This window comes from Colobus angolensis, unplaced genomic scaffold (genome assembly GCF_000951035.1).
Source record: "Colobus angolensis palliatus isolate OR3802 unplaced genomic scaffold, Cang.pa_1.0 Scaffold101, whole genome shotgun sequence".
In the NCBI taxonomy this organism is placed as follows: Eukaryota; Metazoa; Chordata; class Mammalia; order Primates; family Cercopithecidae; genus Colobus; species Colobus angolensis.
The window spans coordinates 9074782-9098606 of record NW_012111031.1 but is presented as its reverse complement, the minus strand read 5'-3'; the positions used below and the strand labels follow the sequence as shown (position 1 = coordinate 9098606).

The 23825-nt window shown below is 41.6% G+C and overlaps 1 protein-coding gene across 3 annotated transcripts in view; it reads right to left on the bottom strand.

The window, feature by feature from the left end:
• Window positions 1–14255: 14255 nt before the first annotated feature.
• The window catches only part of ENOX1 (ecto-NOX disulfide-thiol exchanger 1), a 612013-nt gene continuing 602443 nt past the window's right edge, over window positions 14256–23825 (bottom strand). For 2 of the 3 annotated variants that reach the window (XM_011940311.1, XM_011940319.1), the window contains exon 17: window positions 14256–14832. In XM_011940311.1, the coding sequence (XP_011795701.1) occupies window positions 14701–14832 (132 nt within the window). In that variant the 3' untranslated portion in view covers window positions 14256–14700. The remainder of the gene's footprint in view (window positions 14833–23825) is intronic. The other variant, XM_011940300.1, reaches the window with a different exon arrangement.

The following is a 23825-nucleotide window of genomic DNA, read 5'->3' as shown; positions in this document are numbered from 1 at the left end:
ACTGGAGGACACATGCTTGACACATGACTTTGATTAGTCACCACTAGGACGCAAGACTTCAATGTGCCTTCCCCAGTTTTGCCACTAAATTCATCCCAAATCAGTCAAGAGTGATGGCTATAAAAGCTTGGAGAACATTCTCCCCACTGGAAGCCTAATGAAGAGCTGTAAAACCTGGTGAGTAGAGCAGCAAAAGGTGTTGGCAGTCGAGGACAAGTGGAAAAGAGAAAAGAACAGCTGTTAAATGATGAGGGCTTTTAGTGTGAACAGCTGTTGAGATGTCTCAGCTGGACACAAGGGCAGGGGCTTGGAGGGAAGCTTGGCACCCCACGGTCATTACATTACCTGGTGGTGGTCGGGGGTGGGATCAGTTTTTTTTCTTCTCTCATACTCTGGAGCAGTTGTTCTTAGCCAGTGGAGATTTTGCCCCCCAGGGGACTTTTGGAAATGTCTGGAGTCTTTGATTGTCATGAAGGGGGCCGGGGTTGCTGTCGCCATCTAGTGGGCATCTAGAGCTGCTAAACATCCCACAATGCACAGGGCAGCCCCACAAGAAAATACTTGGCTCAAAATATTAGTAGTGCCGAGGTTGAGAAATCCTGCTGTGGCAGCCCTCCGTGCCTTAAAGGAAGAGTAAGCAGCCCTGGTATGGACTGTTACACTGGCGGCAATAACAGCACAGGAGTTGCATTGCTCCTCATAGGAGAACAGGAGGCTCAAATGTGTTTGGATGTTTCCTCCAAGACGACGAATTTGCTTGAATGTCTTGTGTGGTGCTGTGGGCGCTGCCTCACCCAAACTAGGTGCATTTCAGAATTGATTCGGAAATGACTTTGGAACCAGTTCACCGATGGCCTCAGCATGATGGTAACATTCAGCCAGGACAGAGTCCATGACGGTGAAATGGCTTTGATGAAGTGACTTCGTTCCCGCTGTTCAGCTGGGGCTTTCGGCTCCTCGTTTGATCTCCCCAGTTAGAGTGCAAACTCAGAGTGGCCAAGGGCTGCGGATCCTCCGTTTCCTGGGCCTCCCTCCAGTCCTCACAAAGGGCAGGACCTCAAGAAAGAAAGGTTTCATACAGGAAAGTCACCCCCTACTTTAATATACTTCAACAGCCTGACAACCTGAAAAAAAAAATTAGGACAGGAAGGAGAAAGCCATCTCAGTGATGAATGTTCTAAAATTAGAGTCTACAATGCAGGTATTCTATTTCTTCAGAATATTAATATACCCTCACTGGAATACATCATTGAGATTTCACTGGAAAATTAGAAAGGACAAGGGAAGAGTTTCAGCCCGAAGGCTATTTTGAATATCTTAAGTGATTGAAATAAACAAATTAAAAAATGAATTTGTTAATGTTCAGGACTAGATTTATGACAGGGCAGTACATTGGAGGTCATTTTTACTGTGGCACATGGGGAAGCTTCAGAAGATTTCTGTGTCCCAAAGACTGTTCACAAAAATCTTTTCCAGATTCTTCTAGCTGTATGGGAGCATAGAGAATGGTGTTTCCTATCAAAAGTGTTTCAGGGGCTGTCACTTGCTCAAGATCATTTAGTCAGTGGCCAAGCCAGGACTAAAGCCAGCTTCCTGGCTACGAGACCATCACCTTGTGCTGCTCTGTCTGCCATTTCTCGTGGTGTCTGACGTTCCACCCTTGACAAGTAGGGAGATAAAGAGATAAGATGATAGGTGTTTGGAATCAGGCAGATGTGAGGATACAGCACAGCTTTGCTGCTCCTTTTCTGTGGGGCTTGCTTAACTTTTCTGATTCTTGGTTTTCTCATATGAAAGTAGAGAAAATAATTATTATTAGTGGTTTACTTACCTGTGTCATGAAAACTTCTGGGCCTCGTAAAGCTCCTTATCATAATGCAGTTATTACAGTGACTTTTTATAACATTGACTGGTGCTACTCAGATTGGGATTCATAGAACAGTTCTCAAGATGTGTTTAAGATTTTAAATAATTAATGTGTTTCATGGCTAAATAATTGTAGGAAACACCAGTTAAATCAAGGTAAACAGAATAGGAATTCTTAGAGCCTTTAATAGGCTAATGGGTGTGACTTAATAAGAGAAGGTAATAAGCAGCATTTCACAAATATATGTGACCATAGAACTTTTTTTAAGCGGAACATCTGATAATGTCTTGTGGGATGCCAGTTTCCATGGGACACAGTTTGGGAATTATGGTAGGTTGATTATATTGATGTGTCCACTCCTTTTTTCTGGGCTTAGATATGTGACTTATTTTGGCTGATCAGCAGTTAACAGGCATGATGCAAGCAGAGACTGAGAAAGTCCTTGTGCATTGAGGCTTGCTGTCTTGCTGCTCTTTATAACTACAAATCTTAATCTCCCCTGGCTCCTTCATCATAACTGTTGCACTGAACCCCTATAGACTCCACTGGGGATGGTACCAGGTTCAAGAGACCGAAGAAGAGACCCAGAGCCAGTGAATGAGACATGAGTTTTACTGGGGGCTTACATGCAGGGGAGAGAGTCCAGAGGCGATGGGCTGGACAGAATAATTGCATGGCCTAGTGGTGGTGGGCTGGGCAGGAGAACCACAACCGCTTGCAAAAAACATGTGGCTTATATAGCATTTTCACGTAACACCCTTTCCTGACAGCCTCCACTTGGCAATTTTCATGCAACCCCAATCTCGGGGTCTCAGTCCCCCATACAGCCCATGTTCCACTGGACAGGCAGGGAGTTCAGATGTTCCTCATAGACAAAGAATGAATCTCCAGATTGGCCACTCCCAAACCCCCTAGCTCAGAATACACATTCAGGTGCACCTGCTGTATAGGGTCATTCTCAGGGTATGCTTAAGTTAATGCTGTCATTTGGCATTTACCATATGCTAACCATGAGTATAGGCTAGGGTTAGCCTGCTGGAAGAATGAGAAAGATGTGGGGGAGAGTGGGATTGACAAAGCTGAGGTCATATGACCTTATTGCCCCAAGCCAACCACTAGCCAACCACCACCAGAAACGTGAGTCTCAGCTGAGAGCCAACTGACCTAGAAAACATGTAAGTGAGTCCAACCAAGATCAGGAGAAATTTCCAACTTGAATTACAAACTTGTAGGCCTGTGAGCCAATAAATGATGGTTGTTTTAGCCACTCATTTTTGTGTGGTCAGTTATGTAGCATTTTGTGTAGCAATGTAAAACTGATACAGGAATTGGAAGGGAAACTGATAGGAAACAAATGTTTACACTCTGGCTCCAACTTTTTCTTTTATTCTCATATGTAAAATACACTCTCTCCCTCTTCCCAAGATCCTTAAAGGTCTCATCTAATCATAGCATCAGGCTCAAGGTCCAGGATCTCAAGGTGTAAAACAGGTCCTAATGCGGCTCCTTGGGTACAGTTGCTTTGAGTTGAAGATCTATGAGTTAAAAAGACAAGAAATTTGACCTTCAAACCTAATGCATTAGGATAAGAAAGGACAGAATAAGTATAGTAGACAATCCCATTCAAAAAGTGGAAGAAGGGAAAGCTAGTAAGAGGCACTGGCTCATAGCAATCCTGAATTCTATCCCTGAAAATGCTGCCAGGACCTTCTCTTCCAGAGGAGGGAATATTCTTGATTAGGCCTCGGTTCTGCCACCTGGAAGTGACTCCCCAGTCCGTTGTTTCCTAAGGCTCTGTTCTGTACCATCTGGGTGGTCTTTTCTACCCCCTTGGCTACTCCTGTGTGCTTTAAACAACTTTCTTAGCCTGTTTCCGGATTGTGGAAATGAGAGACCTAGAGGTTTTCTTACATTTTGAATAGTCTGAGTATCTTTTAGTATAAACTGGTGATCCTTTTGTCAATATAGTACCACCAAAACTTTTGTGAGTTTCTTATAAATCTAATGGGCCAAAAGCAACACCTATAATACTTTTAGAGCTAGGTCTCTCTCTAGATTCAACCATAGTTATTTGGGCAAATTAAGTACCATGAGACAGTGCTCTTAAGACTCCTAGTAGCACATTTCTTGAGCTTCTTAAGACTCCTAGTAGCACATTTCTTGAGCTTCTTAAGACTTCTAGTAGCACATTTCTTGAGCTTAGAGGATTGCTGTTTTCTGTCCTGTTTCTTTCCAGGGTCTTAATAGACGGTCTTAAAGACAAGTATTTGATTAGATCCTTGTCCCAGGCTATATTTTACTTTGAAACTCTTTTGCCAGCTGAAGAAACAGATGAAAAGCAATTTTCTTTTCCAGCCAAGAAGTCCTGTTTCCTCTATGGTCTCTCTCAATTTGCTTATGCACAGGACAGTTATTTTTTTTTAGCCCTTTCATTTCTTGTAGAATCTTAGCAGTATGCAGCAGACACTTTCAACATTATGCCTGGAAATGTTATTGCTCAAATCCCAAGTTTATTAGGCACATTTTCTACCATCTGAATTGACACATGTAGCAGTTTTCTCATTTTTTTGTTACTGCATAACCCATGTTGTCATCTTTCCATCCTCTTGTAGCAGTTTCCTCATAATTTTTCTAGCCTCTGCCCATTTTTTTTTGTTAGTCGCAGCACCCTAGTTTTAAATAACAGTTTCAGTGTTAGTTGTTGCCACAAAAAATGTTGCATGACAGGTCACCCCAAAATTCAGTGGCTTAAACAATCATTTAGCTCACAAGTCTGCAGATCAACTATTGAGGCCGAATTGTTCCTCTTGTCTCTGACATATTTTCTTAAGGAATTCACTGGCCATCAGCAGATCCAGATGGGCTTGGCTGGGGCCACTTGACTCAGCTTGCACATATGTGTCATGGCTAGCCCAGTGAGCTAGCCCAATGCATTCTTGTTAGTAGTGTCTGAGTACAAGAGTATGCAAACCTAACCATGCAAGAGGGCAAGCAGAAATGCACAGGGGCTTCTCCAGCTTCTGCAGCCATCTCATTGGCCAAAGCAGCATAAATGATCAAGTCCAGAGCTGGAATAGGACAAGATTACAGTGTTACAGAACTGGAGGTATGGATATAGATAGACCATTAAATAGTGCCATTAATAACCTCTGTATGCCATAGAAATTATTTCTGTGTAAATATAAGAATTTCTGTCGGTTGCGGTGGCTAACACCTGTAATCCCAGCACTTTGGGTAGGCTGAGCAGACGAATCACTTGAGGTCAGAAGTTAGAGACCAGCCTCCCCAACATGGTGAAACCCCATCTCTACTAAAAATACAAAAATTAGCTGGGTGTGGTGGCAGGTACCTGTTATCCCAGCTACTGGGGAGGCTGAGGCAGGAGAAACACTTGAACCCGAGAGGTGGAGGATGCAGTGAACAGAGACTGCACCACTGCACTCCAGCCTGGGCGACAGAGTGGGACCCTGTCTCAACAACAACAACAAAAAAGAATTCCTGAGTTACAACCTTGCGCCGGTGCCTCCCTGGAACAGAGTTCTCTGATGTCCTTGTGGGTTAACTGTGTCAGTTTCTTTGCCTTTTCTGGCTCTTTCATAAATTTGTTAGAAATATTTTCAATCCTCTTACATTTCCTGCCAGTATCATCTTTTTAAAGTAAATTCCGTATGTTTATTACCTACAGGGTTGAGTGTCACCTTCTGTTGTTTGTCCCAGGTTAGTCATCCTCCTGGGAAAAGTGAATAGCTGAAAGAAATAGCGGGAGGGGAGGGAAGAACCTGAGGAGTCAAAAATGATTGGCAAACCCAGAGGTATCTGGATGTCAGTGAAGTTGTGAATGTGTGTAAATGTGGCTACATATGTATATGTTTGTACCAGATGTAATATTTACGTGAGTGTGTACAGGAATTTTTATTAGTGTGGGTATGTGTGGATGTGTATATATCTGTGTGTTAGCAAATGTATATGTGTGTGGTAATGGGTATTTCTTCCCAGTTCATTGAAAATCACTACACATGACCTGATTAATCAATGAGCCAGTTACATATATACTCACAGAGCAAAGTCCTATGGGAAAAGAAGGAAATATGAAACATGGAGTCAAAAGGGTTGTAAGAACAAAGCAGGAGTTGGGGGCTCTTACACCCCAGCTTAAACTTCCAAGTTTGAGAAATTCCAAATGGCATTAAGGACCTTTTAACTCCTTCTCTCCCCATGTCCTTCCTCTAGTCTGAACACTGGGGAAATATGGTATAAAGACATCCACGTTGCCTTTCCATAAAGTAATAGGAAACCGAGGGGCACAAGATGGATTTTATCCCTTTGATTCTCCCACCAAAGTGTCCCATCCTTACTGGAGATAGAGGACCCAGGAGAAGATATCTAGTCCCTTCTCTGTCTCAAGAGTGGGATGCTGTTCTGTTGCCTCCGAAATACTTTCTATATTTGAGAAAACATACCAGGTATGTCTTTGCCAAGACTCTCTTCCAAGAGGCCTGGTTTGAGTTAGGAGCTTGCCTGTTATTCACTGGTTTCGTGAGTTCTCAGAATCTCTCAGTGAAGTGTCAGGAATCTGGGGTTCTTTGGCAGTCCTAAGTCTAGTCCCACACAGGGCACAAACCTCTTTAGACAGGTGGGAGATGTTCTGTTATGTTGTGTGGACGCATTTGTTGTTCCAGAGAGGAATCAGAAAGTTGATTCCACTTGATGTATTAGTGGTGATCTCTGAGGGGAAGCACTTTTCAATCGGCAGGGGACGGTGAGGCCATGAGATTGAAAACTGTTGCTTGAAGAATTCTGTAATCTTAGATGACCTAGTTCTACTTAGTCAATGGATAAAATTACAGAATTACTCTATAAGGGTTAGTATTATCCCATTTCGGGATTAAACTTCAGAGATTAAATCATGTGGCCATGATCACTGAATTGGGACGATTCCAGAAGAATGCTCGTGAGCATCTCACTCTACTGCCTCTCTGGCAGGTGATCTATCCCCTCCAGACCAAAATGCTGTGTACTTCATTTACCAGTCCCCCGTGGCAGAGCAGCAATAGAAAAATGGGTTGATTAGGCCAGGCGTGGTGGCTCACGCCTGTAATCTCAGCACTTTGGGACGCTGAAGCGGGTGGATCACAAGGTCAGGAGTTCAAGACCAGCCTGGCCAACACAGTGAAATCCTGTCTCTACTAAAATGAAAATTAGCTGGGCATGGTGGCGGACACCTGTAATCCTAGCTACTCGGGAGGCTGAGGCAGAAGAATTGCTTGCACCTGGGAGGTGGAGGTTGCAGTGAGCCGAGATCGCACCACTGCACTCCAGCCTGGGCGACAGAGTGAGACTTCGTCTCCCAAAAAAAAAAAAAAAAAAAAAAAAAGTTGACTATAGGTTAGCACAGTCTAGGTTTCACACTGTCCCCCACTGTCCACAGTCTAGTTGCATACAAGGCTCAGCCTACAAAACCTTGCCTTAGATACACATTGAAGCAAAGTTCCCTTTATCACCTCAAGGAACAGACAGTGAGGTACAAAATCCTACTCTGTTGTTGCTCAGCCTTAGACAGTGACAATTAATCTAAGAATTAATAGTACTTCATATTTGAAACTTGATTTACTATGATTGCAAGTCTTAAAAATGATGCATGATATGTTGATTTTGATATAATAATGTCTGTTTGATAAAAGACCCACAATGGTTTTCATACGTTATCTCCACCTGAAGATAATGTTTGACTTCCCAGACCATACTTGCTATTTTATCTCAAGAAATACTAGAGAAACAAATCCTCACTTATGCATAAACATATTCAAAGGCAAAAGATTTATTTATTGATGAGAGCCTCAAATTGGCCAATTTTTAGCCTTTTCTTCTGAAAAGAAAAATGTTTTCCAAAATGAGATTGCTACCAGATGTAGTGAATTACATAGCACTTTCTCAGATATGGAAAGCAGATGAAATGGAATATTCTGGTTTCTGATTCAGTCCTATTCTTATCTACACATAGCTCTTCTTAAGTGAACTTGACAGTGTTGTGGGCTGATATTAAGATGGACTACTTTAGTAAACAAGAAAAAGGGTTTCACTCCCTGCAATAGCAAATGAGCTTTATAATAGAAATTTCTTTGTGCAGGGGAAGATATTACAACTTTCAACACACACTAAATATATTTGCTAGGCAAAAAATGCATTTCATTACATGCAATGCACTTGTACGTTAACCACTTTTTTGCCTTGTATTGAGGACGTAACATTTTCTACTGTAAAATGTCTGCAATTTATTTTTATGCTTCTGTTTTTCCCATGAAGTGAATAGCCCTGTACTGATAAATGTACATTATATGAGAGGTGAAATGTGCAGAGCAAACATCTGAGCTTGTTGGGTATCTGTACAGTTTTGTGAGCAGGCAACAGTTAAAATTTTGGACCACAACAGCTCATTTTATTAACACAACCAGTCTGTAATTACTAGATTAACCGGAGTCCTTTACTTTGACACTCTCAGCAACTATAATAGATGTGTATGTTCTCTAAAATAATACTATTGCAGCTACAACTATAATTTTTCCTGACTATGTCTCTGCTGGGTTAAAAAAAAAACCATAATTAATACTTTATTTAATCTTTGCATACTGTATACCTAGTTGACCATCATTCAAAATGGCAGTAGCCCAGAGCCATAGTTTCTTCACAGTTGAATGTATTTGACCCTAATTACTGCTTATTGGAAATATACCAAACAAGTAAAAAGGGAGCTGTAACAAAGAATTCAGGTTTTAATTTTTTCTGTGATGAGAGAACTTTGATGGTCACTACTTATTTGTCTATAAGAGTTGCAGAAGTCTTTGCAGGTTAGAGAATTAGAATTATCTTGCTGATGTCAGTCTTACACTTGAACATGTTTAATGGACTATTGGTGGGGATTATGATTGTTTTATACTTATTTTATCTTGTATTTGGAAGCATATGATTGACTATTTGTCAATGGTCAGGATAGGAATAGGCTGATAGGGAAAAGGTTCGTTCCCTTTTCTGGGAATGATGTAGTTTAAGTACTATTTTTGTAGAAACAAATGCCTTTGGTCTGGCTGGCTGTATGTTAGGAGGTGCTTCATGCTTGCTCTCTTATTTAATCATCGCCCTATGACATAGACATTAGTCCCATATTATCGATCTGGGACTAGCACCTCGGTGTGGTTGAGGGACGTGCCATGGCCACAAGGTCAGTGAATGCTGGGCTGGGCTTGACCCCAGTGCAGCCTGAGTGCTCGCCTACACAGTAGGAGACATTTCCAAACATTTGAAGCCTGGGAATGAAAGAAAGTCCACTTGCAAGTAGAGGAGGAAACTGGAGGTGGTGGAACTAGAGAGACAGTGTTTTAGTGATCTAATATGTAAACATATTCACTATAGCTTATTGAAAATGCTCATCTTCGGTGCGCTATGCAGGATAGTTTCTTCAGTTGCTTATGACGGGCTTATTTAATATACATGTGAACCTTTTACCATTTTGATGAAAAATAAGTCAAGCTATAAGATTTTTAGTGATCTGATGTCTCTATTTTCTTAGTTTATGAGAATAAACTGAGTACTATGGGAAAAGAGGTCTTACATTTTGGAGATAAACTACCTATTATTGAGTCCAATAAATAAACACAGTAGCCATTTTCTGAAAAGGGCTACAACCCCCACCACCAACAAAAAAACCCCCAAGAACCAACCTCAAAGTAAAACATCCCCGACCCTTACCAAGAAAAAACAACTTGTTGTGAATCATAATTTGTTGCATGGATATTTGCTGAGTCAGTCTCATTTTCTACACAATTACTACCAACAATTTTTTTTTTCATTTCATTTTTACCCTCAACGAAAATGAACAGTTTATTGAGTTAAAAATAAGCTTCCCTACACTTTCAAATGTTGTTTTTGATGTGGTATTTAAATATTTTCCAACACTGATCAATGACTTTTTCTTACTGTAATAGGTAAAAAACACCTAAGCCAGCAAGAAGAGTTCTCTTACAACGGAATATTATTCCTTTTTTTTTTTTTTTTTTGAGACAGGGTGTCACTCTATCACCCAGGTTGGGGTGCAGTGGCGTGATCTCGGCTCACTGCAACCTCCGCCTTCCGGGTTCAAGTGATGCTCCTGCGTCAGCCTCCCAAGTAACTGGGATTACAGAAATGTGTCACCACACCCGGCTAATTTTGTATTTTTAGTAGAGATGGGGTTTCGTTATGTTGGCCAGGCTGGTCTCGAACTCCTGACCTCAAGTGATCCACCTGCCTTAGCCTCCCAAAGTTCTGGGATTACAGGTGTGAGCCACAGTGCCCGGCCTATTATTCAGCCTTAAAAAGAAATGTAATTCTGATACATGCTATAGTATGAATGAAACTTGAAGTTGTTATGCTGAGTGAAAGAAACCAGACTCAGAAGGGCAAATGCCATAAGATTCCACTTACAGGAGATACCTAGAACAGGGACATTCGTGGAGATGCAGGGAATAGAAGTTATCAGAGGTTAGAAGGGTAAGAGGATGAGGAGTTATTGTATAGTGAGTACAGAATTTTGTTGGGGATAATGTAAAAATTTTGGGTATAAATAGTGATGATTGGTTACATAATATTGGGAATGCATTTAATGTCACAGAATTGTACACTTATGACTGGCTAAATTGTTAAGTATTCTATTTTACCACAGTAAAAAAGAAAAATTAAAAAATAAGGGTTCTGTCAAGGCATTACAATGGAGAGACACAAAGTTTTAGCCTCTATTGCTGGACCTAATACCTGAATAGATTCTGATTCAACAACTTCAGAAAGTTCCTGTGTGAGTTCTTCTTTCATTAATGTGATAAATATTTATTTAAAAGTAATGATATGTCATGTCAGACTCTGAGGGACTAGAGGGTTGAGTAAGGGAGGTCTCCTGCCTGCAAGAGTGGAAAGACAGCCACATTAAAAAATGATTAAAATACAGTAAATGGGCTGCAATAGATATGTAATGAATAGTAGGGAAAGCCCAGGAGAAGGACTCCTGAGGGAATCAGGACCTCATAGAACAGTTGATAAATGATCTGGGTTTGAAGTTTGAATAGGAATTGGGCTGCTGATTTTTTATTTCAATAATATGCAGTACATTCTTGCTCACATTTCCCACCTTGGAATCTTGAATCTAAGATATTTGCAGCCTTTTCAAATATTTTGTAGTATTTTCCCTTTCGGTAAGTATAGGCAGATTGGTTCCCGGAGGTAGAAAAACATCTTGGATCATCCTCTGTCCTACTTTCTAAATATTTGTAAGCAAAACCACTTCGAGAAATAATTCAAAGTAAATGAGATGTGTTCAGGTCCATCCAAGAGCTTGTAATATAATAGGGCAAGGACAGCTGGATGGCAAGTGCCTTCAGAAACAGTGTGGGATGGCTGTGCAGAGGCAGGAGGAGTGACTTCTGCTGGGGCATGAAGGCTTATTTCACATTTAAGGTTGGGTAGAACTGTGATAACTAGATGTGATGACGGTTGTTTCATTCAAATAGATGAACAAAAGCAGAAAAGCAAGAAAAAGGACGAATCCTTTACAGGGAAACGGTGAAAAAGTAAGCTGGAAACGCCCTTTGGGGCCAGATCACAAGGATCTCCAAACCTTCAATATTTTGCTTATTCTAAGGAGAGAAAGGCGTGAAGAGTCTTCACCCCTCTACCCATGTGTAAGGGATGGTGGAGAATAAAGGAGGATAAAAAGGGATCCAAAGGCACTGGATGGCACTGGGCTCACAGTTGGGTGGAATGGGTTGAACTATTAATAGAAGTATGACCGGTGAAAAGGAGAAGATGTTTTGGAGCCAGTTAGCCTTAGGTTCAAATCCTGATACAAAATGTACTAACTGCAAAGTTGGCCAAATTACTTAAAACTTAGGAGCCTCGTTATCCTTGTGTGACAAATGGGTACGATAATATTATCTTCATATAGAGTTATCAGGAGGATTAAAGAGAATGGGGTGACAGATACACGTAGTCTCCAGACCACCCTCATAGGCACCGTTGTTAGTTCCTTCCCCAGGTGATCGCCAAAGTCCCATCTGAACTTGAGAGTCTGTGAAATAATTTATAGAGGATTAAAAAAATCCAAAAATCAATTATTCACATAAATGAAGTTAAAATATATCACCAACATATTTCTAGACAAGTAATAGAATTCATTTCAAGTATAAATTAAAAAATTACAGCCAAAATAGATTTTCCTAGTGCAGAAGCTTCTCTCCAGCAATGACTCTAATATTTTTGGAAGCTGAATTAACCATTTCACTCCCCCAAGTTGCCCCGTAGGGCTCATATCCATGTGTTTGGAAATGGTATCTTCTTGTCAGATCTAACATGAGGTCCCTCAGCTTTGTGTGAGCACAGAGCTCAGAGTTAGGGGTTTACCCTGTGCAGGATGTCTTTCTACTAAAGTGACTGCCAGTAATACTTGAAAGTATCAATGCATGTTTGAAAATATCCACCATGCTTTCCATTAGAAATAGCATAGGCTGTGGTACCTTCCCCTGTATCCTTACTACACTTCATGACTTTATAGAACTAGCCACTTTACTGAATTCTTTTTTCCTTGTTGTTTTTCAGGTGAACTGCTTAGGTTTTCTATTTTACAAAAATAGCATCATCTGTAAATGATGTCTTCTGCTTTCTGACTGTTGTGTCTTTATTTGTGTCTCCTGATTTGGAGATAAATCTGTCAGGATGATGGTGGTAGTAGGCATGGACTGATGGTAAGGGAAGGTGTGTAGGGTTTAATATGATATGGACATATAGTTTGAATGCCATAGCACCTATCATATCTTTCTTGTTACCAGAATCACATCATATAGAACCTTTTGGGAAAATGCCTTTCTTTTTTTTTTTTTTTTTGAGACGGAGTCTTGGTTCTGTCACCCAGGCTAGAGTGCAGTGGCGCAATCTCGGCTCACTGCAACCTCCACCTTCTGGGTTCAAGTGATTTTCCTGTCCCAGCCTCCTGACTAGCTGGGACTATAGGTGCCTGCCACCACGCCCAGCTACTTTTTAAAATAGAGATGAGTTTCACCTTGTTGGCCAGGCTGGTCTCGAACTCCTGAACTCAAGTGATCTACCTGCCTCAGCCTCCCAGAGTGCTGGGATTACAGGCATGAGCCACCGTGCTGGGCTAAAAATGTCTTTTTCACACTGAACTCTGAGCGCATTAAGGAGAGGGTCTTTTCTTACTTACCTTTATATTCATAGTGTTAGCCCTAAGCCTGAACAAAACACATGTGTAGATATTTATGGGAGGTATGAGTAAGTACCTTAATTATCAGAGATCAATAAAGGTACTTATCAATAAAGATATCAATGAAGGACAAAAAGTCCAATAGGAAATTATGAGTATCTTTTCATAATATCAGAGAACATTAACTGTTTAGCTGTCTTCCTAAAAACTGTTTCAATTATGGTTAAGGATACTTGTCTTTTTTGTGATTCTTATGTAGGATAGCAGGAAGGGGATAAAATTTTAAGTCATATCCAATTTGTTACTAAAATAAAGAGGGGAAGCCCAAATTCTGTCTAAATTGTTGGTCCGAGTATAGATTCCGTCGTTTCTTTCCTAATGTGTTTTCCAGTAAACATACAGATACATAAATCCAAGAATTAATAAGATGAATGGACTACTTTGTACCTGCCCAGGAGGACAAAAAGCAAAGTAAAAATTTGTTTATTATTTGTGGATTCTATGTCCTACTATTTTAAAAAATCTACTCTAATACTGTATATTAATGCTGTATAATCTCCTTTTTTGCTAATTTCCACTCCACAATTTTTATATATTCCTATTTGAAATAATGTTTTATGTCTTAACGTCACTCATGTATTTTATCATTTTTAAATGATAGGATATGAGATGGGACTGAATAATGAGAAAAAGACTTCTTAAGGGAGAAATAAAATATATCAAAGAATAATTTGTAAAACCAATATGGTAGAAGTCATATTTATTGAAAAAAATTAATATCTTTGCTATAAAATTTGTAACAGGAATATTTACTGCATGTTTATTTTGATGCATAAACCTGAATGCTACATACCAAGTACAAGACAATAACACTAGTTTTTCTTTTATTTACACTTTATGAAAATTGTTACGCAGTCCATGTTAAAAGAACTTATGATGGAGAATTGTTACATTAGAAAAATAATATTCTTGATAAAGCATTCTCAATGTGTCCAATCATATTTTCTGCCTTTTCAATAAGGCAAAAGTCCCTGGAACAGCATATAACTTAATTTACAAAATACAATAACTGTTTAGACACATATTCAAGTTTTCTTTTGGTATGATTTTCCCTCACTGTAAAATTATTTTTTTCTTTTTTCTTTTCTTTTCTTTTCTTTTTTTTTTTTTTTACTAAAACAGAAAGACTTTCAGGAAAATGTCATTTAATGATTTCAGCTATACATTACATATACAACTCTGTAGCCTAGCAACAATCATCGCTACACCATCATTAACTTTAAATATTTTGCTTGGTGAGCTATTCTCAAATGTAGCATATTTTAAGATTTTGCCATCATTATGACTGTGGAATCATTGTTTGGTTTTCATAGGAAACAGATCTGTCACAGTATGAAGCTTTGTTTATTTTAAGGAACTGGTACACAATTACATTTCCACTCACAAGAGAACGCCACAGATATAACTAAAGGCAGGCTTCAACGGCTCCACAAAGGTTGCGTGCTGGACCAACCCCACACCTCCTGCTCCCCCATCGCACAGCCCTGGCTAGGTTCACATGGTTTCACTTCCAGAGATGTTTAGGTCTTCACAGTTAGGTAGTTTTAATTCCTTCAAAGGCACACAACTTCCATCTTTTTTCCAGCGTGGCTCCCACACCTGTGAATTCCTGTTTGAACATGCGTGGCAGCCTCATCAAAAGCATTTCTATTTCATTTGCAGATATCTGTTAGAAAGGAAGAAAAGTCACTTTGGGGAAAGAAACTCATCTTAAAGGAGGAATGGATTGGGGAAGGATGAGCTTTCCCAGGGATCTAAACAGCATTTAGTTTTCTACTGGGCTGTCAGGGGATGTCCTTACAGAAGGAACATTCAGAAGTACTGAATATGGGTATCCCATCTCCCGAGCAGCTGGCAGGGTGGGGCATGAGTTGGCTGGGCGGAAAGTGCCGAGTTCACCCTTCATGTGGATGGCTACCTTACTGGCAGCACCAGGCCAGAACAGCCCTCCCCTGATATAAAAGGAGATGGGGAGGGAATTTAAGAGGGCTCAGAGCAAATCCATCACTACTCCTGGAAAGCTACTAGTGGCTTCATCCTCATCTGTGAAGGACAGCAATTTTCTTTAATGCTGCCAAGAGCAGAGGACATTCGGGTGGATTTCTTGCCACCCACATTTCTTTCTCTTCCTTAATTTTCACATGGACCGAACACCATGAAGGTTTCAGAATGGAATCTAAACTCCAAAACCTACAACAATACAAGTCTTGATATCTAGTCATAAAATTCAGGTATATTTTTTAATGCAACTTCTTTCTTCTCCATATTTTTATTAGATGAAGTTTTACACCAATAATTCATTTTATTTTATTTTTTTTTTTGAGGCAGAGTCTCGCTCTGTTGCCCAGGCTGGAGTGCAGTGGCCGGATCTCAGCTCACTGCAAGTTCTGCCTCCCGGGTTTACGCCATTCTCCTGCCTCAGCCTACCGAGTAGCTGGGACTACAGGCGCCCGCCACCACGCCCGGCTAGTTTTTTATATTTTTTGGTAGAGATGGGGTTTCACCGTGTTAGCCAGGATGGTCTCGATTTCCTGACCTCGTGATCCGACTGTCTTGGCCTCCCAAAGTGCTGGGATTACAGGCTTGAGCCACCACGCCTGGCCCAATAATTCATTTTAAAGAGCAAATCAGCCATAGTTCCTCTGCTCTAGCACAGTGATTGCTTTTGTTTTCATGTGTCAGTGTGCCAATCCATGTGTGTGCATGAGGATTTTATATCACAGGGTGGCCAATTTGGGGTCTGCTATTCTGTTTGAATATCCCCAGAATTTGGGGTCTGATATTCTGTTTGAATCCTGTATCTTCAGTCTTACAAGTTAAATGACCCTTACAAAGGCAATTAGTCTCTTTAAGCCTCAGCAAATGGAAATAACATTTAATAAGGATAGCATGGAAACGACTGGCTTAGCACAGACTTGGGCACATAGAAATGTTCAATGAATCAGAGCTATTACACTTTTTCATGGTGTAATCACTGTAGAGATATCATTTTAGAGTCTACACTTTCCATTTAACAATATTAGGATTCATTTAAAAGAGACACCAAATAGACCAAGAAGTCTAATCAACTGTTCATTTAATGTTCTCATGGAAAAGACTTCATATGATACATTCAATATTCCTGGGCCTATAATACAAAACTTTAGTTAAATAGAGGCAGTCCTGAAAATGGAAATAAATTGTATTCTAAAATTTTTTGTGAATTATTTTGAAACCTGAATGCATTTTCCCATAAACACCATATTAGAAGGATGGTTAAATTCCCAGGTCAACTGACAAAAGCCTATGAGACAGATTATGTGAAGGTTCATAATAACTGAGAAGTAAATTTTCTTTCAGTGAGCACTGTGCAAAACACCTTCACCACCAGTGTCCTTTCATTCTCACAGCACTCTGGTGAGATCTGGGAGCAGATACTATGATGCATCTCCACGTTATAGCTCAGAAAACTGTGTGAACTACAGAGGGTTAAGTGTTTTATCAAAGACAGGACTTGGGAAAGAACGCAAGGGTTCTTTCATGGGTTGGGGCCTGGGCCTTGATTGGTGTGCCTTAAGCACATCCCATGATTATCAACAGCCAGGGCTGAACAACCAGGGCTGCTGGAAGGTCTTTCTCAGTAGCAGTCACCTGGGTCACTTGTTAAAAAAATCAGATCCTTCAGCCAACCTCTTCTCTGGAGATCCTGATTCAGCTGGTCTTGGGTGTAGCCCACATAATCTATTTTTAATGACCATCCCAGATCATTCTTATAGTCAGGCATATTTGGTTAAGAATGGGGGCTTAGGCCAGGCGTGGTGGCTCACACCTGTAATCCTAGCATTTTGGGAGGCCAAGGTGGGCGGATCACGAGGTCAGGAGGCCATCTTAGCTAACATGGTGAAACCCTGTCTCTACTAAAAATACAAAAAATTAGCCTGGTGTGGTGGCACATGCCTGTAATCCTAGCTACTCGGGAGGCTGAGAGGCAGGAGAATCACTTGAACCTGGGACGCAGAGGTTGCAGTGAGCCGAGATGGCGCCACTGCAATCCATCCTGCGAGACAGACGGAGACTCCGTCTCAAAAAAAAAAGAATGGGGACTTAAGCCAGACAAGCTTGGATTTTACTCTGGCTAGGCCTCAAGCTGTGTGATTTTGGGAAGATTACTTAACATTTATAATTCTCAGTTTCTTCAGGTGTGTAATAGAAGTCATATCAGGGCATTGTAAGGATTATGTGTAAAATGTAACACAGTGCCTGGCACAAGTTTTCTCTTATGTAGATATGTATATGTGTGTGTATGGAATACTGATAGAAAAATGACACTATTATCTAACCTTTTGTGGCATGGAGTGGTATGTGGTCAAACCTAGTTTTTCACTGGTCCAGGAGGAAGTTTTCTTTAAGCCTTATGAGACCAAGTTATCTCCTCAACGAGTTCCCTTCTTTTGGAGGAGTACAGCACAGATCATGTATGGTGGGCTCTAGTCTCCAGTCAAATCCAAGTGCCACCCCGGCATGTCCTTCCCCAGAACAAGGAGAGGCCACAGCAGAACACACAGGCCAAGGTGCACGCCAGCCCACCAGCGCCTTATTTCCTGTAACCGCCACCTCCCTTGGAAATGTAGGGAAGAAGCCCTGTGCCATTCATTAGGAAGGGGAGAAAAAGCCAAGTTCTTGAGGGCAAAGTAAGTACCTGATTTAAAGATAATGTGTAGGAGACCAGCTGGGGTCAGGAGGGGCAGTCCCATCCCGCAGCCCTGCAACTGGCTGTAAAAAGTTTGACAACTTACAATCACCAGGAAACTTTTCCTTGCCAGACTCTTCTGAAAACACTGTTTAATTCTCACCACACTCTCATAAGATAGGGAATAATTTACCAACAAGAAAACTGAGGCTCCGAGAGACTCAGTAAGTCCCACAGGGTAACACAGGCAATAAGTGTGGACCAGACCTCCTGGCTGTGGTGCCTTGTTCTTAACCACCCCTGCCCACCTCCACCAGGGAGGGGACCATGGAGTAAGGACAGGAAATAATCCTCTTGGTCACTGCCCCTCTGGCCCTGGGTGGGTGTGGATGCCATGGAAGGCATCCATGTACAGGAGGGCAGGGCTCTTCTGTGATGAATACTCTGAGACTGATATCAACATCAACAGCAAAACACTGAAAATTCCCAACTCAGCTGGCTCACACACATTCATATTGCTGATGCTTGGGCACCCCCACATGAACGATCCACCAAAACAGTAAGCAAATAGTGGCAAGTCTTGGCTAGCATGTACTGAAATGTGGCAACATCTTGTTTTCCATGGCGTCTTTTGACCTGAGTCTAGACTTTAACCACAAAGGAAGCAGGACAAGGCTTGCAGCAGGAGAGAGGTAGCTACCATCTGCTGAGTCTTCACTGTGGGGTAGGGAAGAATAAGTGCTTCACCTGCATTATCTCATTAGAAAGCTCAATAAACAAGCAATTGCACCCCTCACTTGCTGGAGTGAAGAAAAGCAGACACAGAAGATTTGGATCACAGTGATAGAACAATCAGTAACCTCTTCCAGTTTAGTAACCAGTCACTTAACTACTTCTCGCCTGTTTTCTCATTTGCAAGACAAGGAAATTGGAAAGAAACACGTGGAATGCCCTGAGGACGTGGTTTGAGTGCTGGCCTCTCCATATCCTAGCTCTAGTCTTAGGGTAAGCCATTCAAAATTTATGTCAATTAGGTTGTGGCAAAGATCTCAAAATGAGAAGATGTGACAGGTCTTTTGTGCACCTTAAAGCACAAAACAAATGGCAGTCCCCACTTTAGTAGCACTTACTGTGTGCCAGATACTGTTCTGGAATGCTTTGCATCTACTAAGTCATTTAATACAAGGATAACCCCCCAAAAACCATTTTACAGATGGTGAAACTTAGGCACAGAGATGTTAAATAAACTGCCTGAAGTCAAACAGCTAAGAAGTAGTGAAACTAGGGTTTGAAATCCTCATAATTACTTAATACATGCTTCAGATTTTGAGGAGGCCAGAAATTAGTATAATGGGAATTAATCCCAAATGTATTAGCTGTAGTTTCTGTTGGTAGTGTAAGGTTAACAGCTGGGTTCTGCCACAAAGATGCAAATAATATAGAGCTGTGTCACAATTATGCAACAGACCACTTCAAATATAAGTCTATCTAAAATATTCATTTAATAAGGCTCTCAGCAGCTGGGCATGGTGGCTCACATCTATATTCCCAGCACTTTGGGAGGCCAAGGTGAGAGGATCACTTGAGACCAGGAGTTTGAGACCAACCTGGGCAACATAGAGAGACCCAATCTCTACAAAACATACAAAAATTAGCTGATACGGTGGCACGTCCCTGTGGTCCCAGCTACTCAGGAGACTGAGGTAAGAGGATCCCTTGAGCACAGCAGTTGGAGGCTGCAGTGAGCTGTGATCACTCCAATGCACTCCAGCTTGGGCGACAGACTGAGACCCTGTCACAAGAAAAAAAGGGATCCCAGCTAATTCTAGAAGAATTTCTTAAAGTTCTTTAAAGATATTTCTGTCTCATGACAGAAAAAAGATCAGGGCGAAACCTGTATCAAGTAAGTTAATTTTATGATTTTCAAACTCTTCCCTTACCCTGACAAAATAACCTTTATGATATCTTATCTTTTGGGATTTTTAAGACAAATTCAAGAGAAAATTCAATTTGTCCTTCATTTTCTCCCTATGGCCAAATAATTTTTATTTTATTTTATTTTTTTTTTGAGACGGAGTCTCGCTCTGTCGCCCAGGCTGGAGTGCAGTGGCCGGATCTCAGCTCACTGCAAGCTCTGCCTCCCGGGTTTATGCCATTCTCCTGCCTCAGCCTCCCGAGTAGCTGGGATTACAGGCGCCCGCCACCTCACCCGGCTAGTTTTTTGTATTTTTTAGTAGAGACGGGGTTTCACCATGTTAGCCAGGATGGTCTCGATCTCCTGACCTCGTGATCCGCCCGTCTCGGCCTCCCAAAGTGCTGGGATTACAGGCTTGAGCCACCGCGCCCGGCCATTTTTATTTTACAAATACTTCCACTTACTTCAGTTTTGTTCTCTTCCTAATAATTTGTCAGCTATTATCTTGCTGTCACAATATCCTTTGCCTTCCCACCAGTACATTCTTTGTCTTGAGAACTGAGACTCTGGAATCATTACATAAAACCAAGCCCCCAGACCTCAGTGGCCGAGCTCTGAGTGAAGTTTACCCCTTTCCTCATCCTGCACGAGAATCACTTCTGAAACCAGGGATTCTCTCTAAGCTCCTACTCCTGTTCACACACGGAGCCCTGGGGTCCAGGGAAGAGCTGTTGCTTGCCCAGCAGGTAAGTAAAGGAGTAGAACTTGGAGCAGGGCCTATGAATCCAGCCCGGCTTTCAGAGTGACGCATTCCCTCATTCCCAAGCATATTATGAGGAGATTGCAATACATGTGGTTAAGGGAGCACTGTGCAGCACTGTGATATAGATTAGAGATAGATGCCATGACTATGAAATCTTTTTGCCATACACCATGTATTTGGTGCTCTAGCAAGTGGAGAGGATAGTCATAACCCTGAAGTTTTGATTACCCTCTTACCCAGCTGGCTTTTGTTCCAAGAAATTTGTGGTCTATATATTTTCAATCTTTGATATTGTCAGTGGATTCTTCCATCTATTTTGTTTGAAACTTTCTTACACTTATTCTTTTAGGAAGGATTTATCTGCTGTAAATACAAAAAAGAAAGCAAACAGGAGAAGGAAACAGGCTCTGTGTAACCAAGGAGCTTGTGTGCTGTTAATACCACAGAGGTCATTTATAAAATCTGCTTGATTTATGTTTTAATTTGCTGACTCTAGGCCAAGCCTACTGCCTCCTTGCCTGGCCTCTAAGCACATGTACAAATGGACACAAACAGATGCGAATCAATTTGTTCTCATCATGGTGGGCTCCATACCCCATATCATTAGGCAAGGGAAGCCTGGCGAAGAGGGGCCCCTGTTTGGGCTACTGAAAAGACCCTAGCAGAGGCCGGAGTGTCAGGGAAGCCAGTTGAAAACCAGACTTCCTTCCATGGGCAAAACTGACTTTTAGCCTTTAAATGCACATTTAAATCTTGTTCATTTTTCACATCCTGGGCAGAGCACAGTTTTAGCACACACAGACACCTTGCAATAAATGTTCACAGAGAGAAATACAAAATGTAGATGGGGCAAAGGGAGGGGAGGAAGGAAGGGAGAAAGAAGGAAAAGAGGAAAGAAGACAAGAAGCCAGGAATTCAAAGGAGTGAAGCAAGAAACTGCTAGAGGAAGGGAAGGAGGGAGAAAAAATTGTGATGAAAGAAGATAAATAGGAGAGAATTAAAAGGAGCAAAGAATATGGAAGGAAAATGAGGAAGGAAGGAGAAAAGAAAGGGTGGGTAGAAAGGGGAGAACAGAAAGAAATGTGGCAATGTTAGCTAAAGCATCCCAGAGGGAAGCCACCGGAAGAAGCATGGACTTGAGGGTACCTTATGTTAAGCATGACTCCCACAGATTTCACCCTTCTTTGACTCCTGGTTCCGAGTATCTTCCCTACCCAGCTTAGCACTTCATTAGTTCATGTCTGATTCGCAAATCATTTCATAACTAGGCGACAAGCTTGTTGAGAACAGGGTTCTATCTTAGATTTCTTTTGTGTCTTGGCCATCCCCTGTTCTTCTCTGGTCCCTAAGACAGTGCTGGGTACATGAAAAGCAGCATTCATTAGGTGTTCACAGAGGTATGCTATTAGTACAGATGGTTTTCTCCTCTATGGGAAATGTAACACATGCCCATGGCCTCTCAAGTTGGTCACAGTGGTGTTGTGCCAAAATAGCAGGTCCTTCTAGATCCTCCAGCCTCTGTGGCGACATTACGCCGAGTCTGGTTTTCAGAACCGAATCTTCCACACCATGGGCCTTGGGAAGAGGCTGCAGGTGTGTAGAGGGGCAACCAGACACGCTTGGAAAACTGGGCCTTCATCTCCTAAAGGATACATAAACAGGGAAGAGCAGACGAACCCTCCTCTTGACTGTAAGAAGTATTCATCTGCTAATGCTCCAGTCAAATGTGTCTTCTGGGCTGCTTCGGACAGACAAGAGGTTGGACTTGATGGGCCCTGGGGCTGACATGGGAGATTCTGTGTATTGATAGAAACCATTTTCATGATAGGGCTGCTTATTTTAAACAGTTTGCCTGCTGTGCTCTGGGCAAGATTTTTGATTCAGCAAAGCTTCAGAAGCCATGCCCACCCGCCAGCCCTTACCCTGTCTTCCTCTGAATGATCTTTCTTTTTCAAGTATTTCTGATACAAGAGAACAGGGTGAATGAGAGTGGGTAATTTAGAAAAGGCCAAGAAGAGAAAAATATGCAAATATCAAGAGCAGGAATAATATTTAACTGGAAGATAGCTTATTATTGGGCTACATGGTTTTAGGAAGCCATGTGCAATGTACATGCCCAGCATAATTTAAATTAATTTCTTCCATTCCTAGTCATTCTTATGCCCATATGTAGCCTTGGGGGAAATCCTACCAACAGTGACATTACAGGACTGGGTTAAGCCTGCTTTCCCTGTTCTCATCAGTACAGGGTGGGCATTGGATTTTGCTGTCTGGATTAAAAGGTCTATCCTCTCAGCCTCACTGGAATAGAAAGAGCACGTGGTCTGATCCCTGGTGCCCAGCAGTTTTAGAGTTCTTTTTCAATATACTTTCTACCCCAGGCATGAGGAGGAACCTGACAGCTCTAGTGGGCATTTCATTCAGAAGATGGAGGACTATCTGGGGGTAGGCAGGGGACACCTCGTGTGTTTCCTCTGTAAGGGAAATACGTTCTTCATCTTCTAAAATAAAAGTACCAGTCTGTGATGAGATGCACTTCCCTTGACTGAATCCCATCCAGAAAGGCCCATCATCTCACGGCCAGGGACCAGGCATGTGAATTCTCTCTCCTCAGAGACTGGTAAGGGAACATCACAAATCTTACCTGAGCCCTGAGGATAAGAATAGAACAGGAGCTTCCACCATTCCCCGGCCCCCAACCCCAGCCAAAAGAAATCAATTCATTACTTATGGATCCCTCCCTGCCCATTCCCAGGAGATGATTTTACACACACACACACACACACACACACACACACACACACGCAGGCATACACACTTCACTGGTGATCATCATAGATTGTCAGCCTGCGATGATGGAGTGGAGGAAACAAAGAGTCCTGAAATTCTTCGATAAACGACAAGTGGATTCTTGGCCATTTCAGCTTCTACTAAAACAACAACTGCTTCTCAACAAAGGCTTCCCACTTGGGACTTCCAGAAAAGCGAGAACAGAAATGTCAACAATACAAGGGAAGGATGGTAGCAACAACAGGATTCATTTCTTGAGGGCTTATTCTTTGCCAAACACATTGGTGCAAGCAGTGTTCTGTTTAATCCTCCAGGCAAAGGTGGCGGTGGTATTAAGGAACAATGATACCAGTAAAGAGGAAAAAACAGCAGAGAAATCCTTCAAATCTATATGACAACAAAGGAACACTGCAGCAAGTCCTTCTCATTTCATCTGAATTTAACATGAATGCTTTCTCTTACTTCCCTGTGCATGTGAGGGGAAACCACAGAGAAACAAATGGATGATTCTGAACCTCCAGA